Here is a 10,628-nt window from a genome sequence, read left to right as displayed (position 1 = left end):
CTTTCATTGGCTTTATGATTTTACAAAGTTCAGGCCCTTAAGGCCAGGTGCGAGGCTAAATTTAAATGTTTTTGGAATATATTCTTAAACGGCTAGACTGAATAGGTTATACTTTTCAAGGAATCTATCTATGGGTAATAGATTGGTATAGGTAATTTTAATTGGGATTAGATAAAAGTTGATAGCCATTTTTGTTTCATTTTTCCTATGAGACTAGAGACAAAACATCATTATAGCAAAATAAGGGTCTCTACTCTCTGGAAGGTTTAATGCTATTTTTCTTGATCCACTCCTATAAAGGAATTTTATGACATTTTTGTTGCTTTGCTTCAATAAAGATTTATGATTCAAATGATCTTATTACTTATCTTTATACTGTTTAAACTTTAGTTCATAATTAAGAAGCATGCAAAATAATGTGCTATTTCTTTCATGGTACTATAAAAGATAAAAATTATAAAGTAGTGGTCATGCCTTCTTACAAATGTTAAAAGTATCCAAAAGTGCGAAATTTTTAAAAGTTAGTGAAAAAATTTTTGATACAATTATAAAGTTGCTAAAAATCATAGTTGAACAGTTCAATAACTCTCAGAGAACTCATTTTCTGTAAACTCAAAGTAGTGAAAAATAGCAATGGATTTATTATTACTTGGATCTTACACCAGATTATCATGTACTCTAATGAAGGGAAACTTGTTGCTGGCTCAAATAACCTCCCCTCCCCCTACTATCCAACCCCCCTATTCACCCCCTTTACACCATCCTTCCCCTCCTACTGGATGACTTTTATCAACTTAAATTGATGAAAATTTTTTCCCTATCATAATATCCACGTATATTCTATCTCCTAACTTTGTTAACATTTACCAGTTTTACAAAACCTCTAATTACATAATCGTCTTTGTCTCTTACAAAAAAAAATCATCAAATATCCTTAAAATTGATAACAGTATCCTTATAACAATTGAGACAAAAAGAATTATAATGTTGATATTTTTTGCTGCTTTGTTATCCTTTGTTAACTTTGCTTGTGGACAATACAAACCCGTCAGGTTTGAAAACTTAATTTGTATTTTTAAATTAAGCGATGTCCGTTAGTATCTCCTCATCTATAAGAATTGATATAGAATACGCGATAAAATATATCTCCCAGTGGCTATTTTAACCTTACCACACCATCCCCACCATTAGGAACGTATTGACCAATATGTAAGGACTATAATAGCAACCTACATTTATGACAAAATTACCCTGTCACAATATCAACGTATTCTATATTCTTTTTAAAAAGAAAACAAACAAATTTTATTTGTTACATGATTTCAGCAAACGTTCAAGTCTTGGCTTGAATTTATCTTTTGAATGAAGCTTCATTGAAAAGCAGAACCAATATAAATATAAATAAATATAGCAAAAAACAATTGAGTTATAAAACATTTAATGCAAATTATTTAAATTTTGATATGTCTATTTGTTCTATCCTAGGCTATATGATGACAAAGCCATGGGTGGAGATATGTTGGTGTGTGACCACTATGGCCTGGGATGTAACCTAACTTCTTTTGAACAGCTCACCTTGGATGGATGGGATGACAAAGTTTCTTCAGGTTACAAACTTAAATCTCTCTTCTTCTCAATAATCTGAGCTGAACTTTTCGAAGTTTGTTTTTATCAAAGAGGGAGGGGACATTGGACTGTAAATTACACTAGTACCCAAAGTTTTATAACCCCGTTATCTTATTCATTGGCCCTAAAACTTTGATATGATTTTAAGATTAGCTAGATTCTAATTAGCAGTGTCAAACGTTTCAACAAACAATTTAGACAGAATGCTTAATTTTGATTATTATCATTGTGTGGTAAAGCCACTCTTTACCACAATAAGTACCTCCTTAAGATATCCCATGAACTAGGGAACCTTATTGTCACTAGGTAGGTACTTGGAAGATGTAGGCTGGGAGGACTTCTGGGATGGAAGGTCAGCTTGGTGAGGGTTCTTTAGGCAGGAAGGTCAGCTTGGTGAGGGTTCTTCAGGCAGGAAGGTCAGCTTGGTGAGGGTTCTTCAGGCAGGAAGGTCTTCTTGATGGACTGCTACTTCCTTGTTGTATTACAAAGATAATATTTGTTAAATAACAAAGATTTCTTTGGAGTTAAATATTTATTTTGACTGTTAACAGTTTCAAAGCAAATACAGAACTGATTTATTACAATAAATATCTCAGCTTTTATACCCGTCAATTCAAATCAGCTGACAAAATATTGCCTTCAATTTTTAAAATGGCTGCTCCCATGATTCAAAATGGCTGCCTTCATATTCAAAATGGCTGCCTTCATATTCAAAATGGCTGCCTTCATATTCAAAATGGCTGCCTTTTGTTAACAAAATTTGAGTTGACAATAAGAAGATCAGAACATCAATATAGACATTATATACATCATATACATATCATTTATATACATAAAATTTATGATACTAGTATTCAATCTATTGTGTTGTGCTCATTTTCAATGCTAGGAGATCAGAAAATGCAGTATGTGTGTATCAGAGTTCATGCATATTGATTTTTATTGAACTTTGCATTTTTACAATAGAGAATGTGAAGAGTATTAAGGTTATATTGCACCTTTATACATAGTTTTGTAATCACACAAGTTTTGTTCTTTGACCACAAAGGTATACTAAGTTCTTCAATCACAAAGATAAGTCTTTAACCATAAAGGTCACTTCAGTTGACCACTAAGGTCTTTGCACAAAACCACAAAGGTTTGTCCTGGACCACAAAGGTCCCTTGATCAACCACTAAGATTCATCCTTGACCACAAAGGTCCAGTCTATCACAAAGGTCCAATATATATGTCCTGGACCACAAAGGTCCCTTGATTAACCACTAAGATTCATCCTTGACCACAAAGGTCCAGTCTATCACAAAGATCCAATATATATGTCTTGGACCACAAAGGTCCCTTGATCAACCACTAAGATTCAACCTTGACCACAAAGGTATTACTTAATCAATCTCTATAATATAGTTAACCACCAAGGATAAACATTAACATAGTATTCAAGCTTGGCAAATATAACTAACTTTTTATATTGCCTTGCTTAATACTCCACTATATAATTTCAATTGTTTGAAATTTTGATAACACAAATTTGTTTATTTATATGCGTCATGATTCATAGTTTCTATACAAGGACGCTTTACAACAATTGGAGATGTACTTTGTCACCCATTGTCATATCTCTTAAATCCCTTTTTTTTTCAAAAATATTGTTAGATTGTTAGTTATAGGTACTTGAAAAAAATAATTTCTTATCTATTATTTTTTATTGAGTCTGCTTTGGTACTATTGAAGATAATGAATCTTGTTTTAGTATGTATGGAAGGTCTTTGGTTTCTATACGAGGATGAATTCTTTAACCTGGAAAGTGACGAGGCCTCTATGCTTTGGGCATTTGGCAAACAGAACTTCTGTCTCAACCTAGATCCTGTTATGGACAATAAGATCTCCAGCCTCAAGTATGAGGTGGCCATTTACGTACCTGTCTGGCTGGCAGCTTATGACAGACCTGGATTTACAGGTTTTCATTATAAATCCTTTAAACTTTGATAAAATTGCTAATTAAATAAGGTTTAAAACTCTGCAAGAAAAATGTTTTTATTTTATTTTTATCGAGGAGGATTTGTTTTCAGGATCTTATTGTCTGGATGACAGTTTCAATGTGACCTGTCCATTAAGCTCCCTGGTCATTGGGGGAGGAATGTCTCTAACACTTTGGGATACTGCTGATCAATCTGGAAGGTAAATTCACTTTGGTTGCAAGTATATTCTAAATCTATGGTTGTTTGTTATTGTATTCTTTTAAAAACTCATATTTTCAGGTGTGAGTGTGTTGTAGCCTCCAAGGAGGAAGGTGTTCCTGGCATGTATCCTGATACTTCCAGGTATAGTTAGTCTGTGGTATGGTAATTCCAGGTAAAAGTAGTTTCCAAGGAGGAAGGTGTTCCTGGCATGTATCCTGATACTTCCAGGAATTGTTAGTCAGTGGTATAGTATTTCCGGGTAAAAGTAGCCTCCAAGGAGGAAGGTGTTCCTGGCATGTATCCTGATACTTCCAGGTATAGTTAGTCAGTGGTATAGTAATTCCAGGTAAAAGTAGCTTCCAAGGAGGAAGGTGTTCCTGGCATGTATTCTGATACTTCCAGGTATTGTTAGTCAGTGGTATAGTAATTCCAGGTAAAAGTAGCCTCCAAGGAGGAAGGTGTTCCTGGCATGTATCCAGATACTTCCAGGTACAGAGAGACATAGGTCAAACAATTCCAGGTATGAGTGTGTATAAGTGTTAATTGTCAATAATTCGAACAGTAGAACAGATTTCAAATGCACTCATTTCCCTTTAAAGGCAGACAAATATTTTTAAAATTCTTATTATATTTTAGGTTTGCTGTGTTCAACGATCCTAAGGAAACTCCTGTTGTATCTGTTACAAGTGGATGTAATTGCTCAATTACTACGCTTCCAATTAATTATGATGATACTAGTCTTCATTATGGATATTATACTATGAAACCTTAGAATAAAATAAAATATTAATTGATATTATTTCTTTAAAACCAAAGAGTTCTAACAAAACTAAGTCCTTTAAATTTTTTTTTGAAATCTACAGATATAGGCAATATTTGATAGTTTTATACATCTAATAGTTTCTTTGTCCCCAGTATCTTACAGTGAAGAAAGGAAAAGAAAAGTAGTCTAAACCAATCGCAAGACTTCTATTTCAAAATAAAATAACTCAAAACTAAAACTATCACAAGACCTTGGTGAATCTTCCCAAAAATGGAAAACACAATCCTTTTTGTAGTTAGTGAGATTTAAAGAAATATGTAAAGAAAAATCTTACTACTAAATGTAACAGGATAAAGATTTAGTAAAATAGCTTTTTTTTATATTTCTTGTCTTTTACTCTAAAGTAACAGGATGTCTGTTTATACTTTAGTATTGTTGTACTTTGACCCTAAATTCTTACAGATGATTACATAATTATTTATCTCTTTACGTATTTTCAAAAGATAAGGACATATCTATTAAGTTTCTAACCTAAAAGTTGTGGGTTACTGTAGCAAGTAAAAAAAAGGCTAAAAGATAAAAGTTTTAAAAAATGGAAAATTGTTATTATTCTATTCATCACCTAGGCTAAAACACTAAACTAAAGAACTAACCCTTTGAGTTGTGACCTTATATGACCGTAAACCATAAAACATATATCTTCTAAAGGTATAAAGGTATATGAATATCCTGATATATAAGCTAGAAAGCTTTTTTTTAATGTCTGAAGATTTCATTAGGATTTCATTAATTAATGATCCATTTTAGTTCTTCATTTTATGGAAGCGTGACATAAGTCTCGGCGTGGTTTAGGGATATTTTATTTCAAATTTCAAGTCTCGGTAAGGTTTTAGGCTATAATTATGCCTTCCAAACCCTACTTCTTTAGAATTTCTAGAAAATAGGGACGCATCCGCTAGTTTGATTATAATTAGCTGTTTGTTCTTTCATTTTTTAGCTGTAATAATCCCAAACCGTCAATTAAAAGATAAGCGAGGCATTTTTATGGCAAATTTTGCGGGTGACTGAGCTTTTTATAACTTCTTCTGACAAATTATATCTCAATTATGTCAAAATTTTGATGAATTTTTATTCTTTTTTACTTTTTAGTTTTAAGAGCTACTCTATATTTTACTTGTAATACATTAAAACATTTTTTACCTTTTTATACAAATGAATAAAATATTAGATCACAAAATACAATAATAATTATTTATTATAAAAAGATTCTCGCGGACTAGTTCTAATCTAGCGGATATTTTTCGGTTTCGAAGCCATACTTGAAAATGTTTTAAACAGCCATAAATCGGGGACGTACAAAAAAAGTACCACAATTATAGAGTAAATACAACCAAATCTTTTTAAAATCTCCCTAAAATAACAGCAAAAATTACCAATTACAATTTGTCACAATTTAGGCCTTGAAATTTTGTAATGTAATGTAATTTAGAAAAAAAAAGTCGGGTATAGTCCTTTCCACGACATCCCTCCATAAGGAGCGATTCTTCGTATTTTTCACAGTAGCTTTTCTCCTATTTCTAGCCCCTGCGGGGGGCTCTAACCCTGCGGGGCCAATTACCTAACCCTGTGGGGCAATCACCTAACACAATATAACCTAACCTAACCTAAAATAACCTATAAAAAGCCATTTTAAAAATACGAATAATCGCTCCTTATGGAGGGATGTCGTGGAAGGGACTATACCCAAAAAGTCTTGTATAAATTTTTCCTTTCTGGAAGGTTTCATACTTGTTTTGTAATGTCTTTAGATAAACAATTGATAGAATAACAAGGATGAAACACCCATCAGTTTCGAAGCACAAAAAATCTAGAAATGGACAACCGAACAAAGTGAATTATAAAGCAGACGTTTAGTTATAAATAGGTGCAGACTAAATATTAAGAATCTTTGTTGAAAATTTCAGCTGTCTATCTTCAATAGCAAAGGAAAAAAACACATTTCCCTCATAACTATAAGCATTTCCTGACGGACAGACAAAGTTTATTATACAGTAGCTTCTTTTTTAAAAATACTTTTTAAATTTAGTTAATCCTAAACTTATTATAAAAATGAAAAGTTCATCATAGTCCAAATGTTATAATTTGCAAAACCAGTATGGAATTCATTTAAAATAATCTTTTAATTGGTAATTAATATTTTTACTATGTTTTTTTAAATTGATAGTCTTTGTTAAGAATCTTCCATACTTTAAGAATAGCTACACACCTTTATATGGAAGAATTTGAATAACAAGGATGACAACATCCATAAAAGCAAAGCTCTGAAGTGGAAGGACAAACGAACATCAACACTTGTAGAGTGTCAGAACTTAACAAGCAGAATATTAAGTCTTTATAAAATTGTTAGTAAATTTGTTCCAAAATTGCTTAAATACATGATACTGTTTAAGGAGGTACTGATTTTTTTAGGACTTGATTATAGAGATGCTACGATTATTATATTGTAATTTGTTGTTCTAAGAATCAGTATTCCAAAAATCAGATGAATAGGATAATTTTAACATACAAAGATTTGTTGTAAAAAAGTAAAAATTCAGCTTGTTTTAATTGGACCTACGGACTTTTTGGTAAAGTTTCTGCACTTTCTAAGTCGTACCTGTTATGTTAATTAGCATGCAAAGTTTGAAATCAATGGGGCAATTATAAAATCAAGCTAACCTTTCCGGACGGACATACGGACCAAACCTAATTATACAAAAACTTCGCTTTTAAAAAGGTAATAAAATTGTTTTAAAAATGATCGCTTTTAAGTAAATGATTTCCAAAAATGTTTAGAGTATACGACAAAAGTTATTAGGTATGGATGCTAAAAGCCAAATATTGCAAAAAAATGCACTCAATATAAAAAATAATAAACATACATACAAGCACAACATTTAAACATAAACAATAATATGCAAAATTATGTAAAAAAAAAAGAAGAATTAAAAGAATACCCATTTCCAACAATTTTTGGCGGTAAAAATTTCAGAACACACTTAAATTTTGCATTATTCTCTCAACATTGCTGAAATTTTAAGGGATTTTGTATCTGTAATCATTTTAGAAAATAAACATGTCTTGAGACAAATTTAGTTTTTTTTTCCCTCGAGAGGCTTTTTTTATTACAGTAATTCTTCCAACTTACTTTAGAATAAAGATAATATGTTGGTTTAATAATTACTTTTTATTAGGTTAGGTTATGTTCTTTAGGGTACCTGGGTAGCCCTGAAGGGTTAAACCCCCCCCCCCCCACAGTATTAAGCAACGCAAATACCAAACTCTTTTATTTTTCATATAAAAAAAATAAGGAGAGGGGGTTTCACTTTGAGGGAAAGCACCATTTTTCTTGAACTTTGTAAATAAAGAGAACGTTTCTTCTGCCGGCGATGCCCCAGCTCTAATGTATGTCAGCCGCCAAAGCTTTCGCTGTAGATAGCCATCTTATCTTTTATATTAAAAAAGCTGTTCAATTTTTTAAAACAGCGCAGCTTGCTAAAATATTTTAAGAGTCAGATATTAAGCAGCACAATAACCCATTTTTAATTAATCTTACTTATGTCTTTTAACCATGGAAAAGTGCATATATGCGAATATGAGACAAGGGGGTAAAAATGTTAAAAATTCCGACATAAAGAGCGCTTTTAAATACCTGAACGAAATAACTTCATATTGTTTTATAAACTGGTTGTAGTTTTTTTCACAATATATTATATTTCATTTTAGTTGAATAAATGGAGTATTTTGTCTGTTTTAATACTTACAGATATCTGGAATTTAAGGTCATAGGTCATGGGTTGGTTTTAGGCTATTTTTATGCCCTTTCTTCTAACCTAGATGCTACGGATTATTTTCTTACTAGATAATAATAAATGTAAGAAATTTCACTTCAAATACTATTTTAAGATTTTTATTTTAAACCAGATTTATTAAATGCATTAATAGCTTAGGTAAATATTTTCTTAAAAACTAAAAATTTTTAAAATGTCTTTACTTTTCTCCCCTCTCTTAATCCCTCATCTCTTTCTTTTCTCTAAAATGGTGAATAAAACAGGACACACTTTTTTGCAGAAATACTAGGTTTTACTACATCAAAAAATTAATCATTAATGAAGTCACATGTTAAATTTCTTTTTCTCTCTTCTTCTCAATCTCTATCGCTCCATCTCTCTCTCTCTCTCTCTCTCTTTCTCTCTCTCTCTCTCTCTCTCTCTCTCTCTCTTTCTTTCTCTCTCTCTCTCTCTCTCTCTCTCTCTCTCTCTCTCTCTCTCTCTCCTTCATTATTTCTTACTTTCTTTCTATCCATATCTTTCTTTCTCTCGCTCAAATCTTCTTTGCATAAAATAGGATCTGTAATTTTTGGCCCATATAATCAGGGAGGAAGAGAATTTACATGCTTTTATAAATCTACATCTATTTTTTCCCCAAAAATGATTTTAAGCTACCATTGCTTACATTTCACATCGTATTAAAGACAGCTTTCTGCAAATATTAAAATGAAAAATTATAAGATTAAAACCAGTTTAACCCGAATTTTCTAATATTCGTGGAAAATTGTCTGTAATACAGGCTATACTTGATTTTTCTCTGAACCAGTTCTAATCCAGCAGATATTAATCGGTTACGAAGCTTTTCTGGAATATATTGTCCTATGTCCTTTTCCTGTATCCCTGAATATAATATAACTTTAACTATTTTAAGTTTTCCCATGTTAAAGGTTATATGTGTAAATGTCTAAATTTAAGGGGGGGGGGAGGTGCCTAGGATACAAGGATAGGATAATAGATAATAAGTTACTTTCCTATAAATGTTTATACATCTAGGAGTGGAGATACATTCCCCAGATACATTTTTCATTGATGGGTGCCTAAGGTAAACTATTAAACAAGTGGTAACATGAATTTTCACCCTATCCCCCCCCCAAAAAAAAAAAAAAAAATCTGGCAAAATCGTGTGTATGCCAGTACTTATAAAATTCTGCATTTGGTAACTATAATCATTAAAAGGGGAAAATAGGTTAGAAACTATGTTGACCATTCTAGTTCCATTCTTCCCTGAGCTGAAGATGCATTTCTCTAATTTTATTGTGAGTGGGTATTTTAAACATAGATCATTTGCATCTTATTTCAAGCGTAGCTTCTCATCATTTCATAATGTGTATCATGGTCATATTAATAAGCATCGTATTATGCACAACTATTTAATGTTTGTCATGGTCATTATTAATATTATAGAAACTTTAATATCATAAACTTATATCTATAATTACATGATATTTCAATAATGAAAATAGTACCGCATCGTATTATGTAAACGTTTTGTGGTTGGTAAAGCGAAAAATTTTAGGATTGATTCCGGTTTTGTTGGACCCAAGGAACCGTAGACCCGAGTAAACAAAACAGGAGTTACTTCTTACGAGTTTTGTTGAACTATTCATGGAAAGTTATCTGGAATGCGAAACGATGCATGAGTTTTCAGTTTGACTCAGGTGAATTGGATATTTATCGAATTTGGAGCCATACTGGACTAGACCTTTATAATAAAAAATAACTATTAAAATATTTTTAATTAAATTAAAAACCAACTTAAATACCTTTGATCCTCTAAACTTTTTAAATGCATCTTAACATCCTTGTTTAAAAGCCTACTTGTATAATAAAAGTTTATATGAAAGAAAAATCATTAGTTTTACAACTAAAGTTATTGACAAAAAAGTAGCTGGTTTTAGTATGTGTGTGATTTTTTAGCGCGACTACTTTAAACCTTTGGTTACTTGGTTAGTTGCTATCATTAAAATACTATTGTAAATTGTAATGTAAACCTATAAAGTCACTAGTGTCTTCGTCGCTAGCAAAAGATATTACGAATAAAAAAGCACTTGATTCTTAAGATAAAAAAAAACTAAAACAATTTTGGGACATTTTTGAAGCTTCCATAAATTGGAGAATTCAATCGGTTTAGTAGTGAAAGAAATCTTTAGCTTTAGACAAAAACCTAATAATTCATATTACTTTTTCTGG

The 10,628-nt window shown here is 31.5% G+C and overlaps 1 protein-coding gene across 1 annotated transcript; it reads left to right on the top strand.

Moving 5' to 3' along the window:
* The first annotated feature begins 877 nt into the window (after positions 1-877).
* Positions 878-4,600, top strand: LOC145313860 (uncharacterized). The gene is made up of 6 exons (XM_080153510.1): positions 878-1,052; positions 1,486-1,607; positions 3,377-3,583; positions 3,696-3,804; positions 3,885-3,947; positions 4,443-4,600. Exons 1-6 carry the CDS (start codon positions 985-987, stop codon positions 4,576-4,578), a joined length of 705 nt encoding a protein of 234 aa, XP_080009636.1. The 5' UTR covers positions 878-984; the 3' UTR covers positions 4,579-4,600.
* Positions 4,601-10,628: the final 6,028 nt, after the last annotated feature.

Source organism: Acartia tonsa, chromosome 3 (genome assembly GCF_053477335.1).
Source record: "Acartia tonsa isolate MP-2025a chromosome 3, ASM5347733v1, whole genome shotgun sequence".
NCBI classification, from domain to species: domain Eukaryota; kingdom Metazoa; phylum Arthropoda; class Copepoda; order Calanoida; family Acartiidae; genus Acartia; species Acartia tonsa.
Note: the sequence above shows the minus strand (reverse complement) of the source record. Positions and strands in the feature narration are given on the sequence as shown.

Coding starts and splice junctions, on each gene's coding strand:
- LOC145313860 (XM_080153510.1), top strand. CDS start 985: ATGTTGATATTTTTTGCTGCTTTGTTATCCTTTGTTAACTTTGCTTGT. Junction 1,608..3,376: donor GGATGACAAAGTTTCTTCAG/GTTACAAACTTA, acceptor ATCTTGTTTTAG/TATGTATGGAAGGTCTTTGG. Junction 3,948..4,442: donor ATGTATCCTGATACTTCCAG/GTATAGTTAGTC, acceptor ATTATATTTTAG/GTTTGCTGTGTTCAACGATC.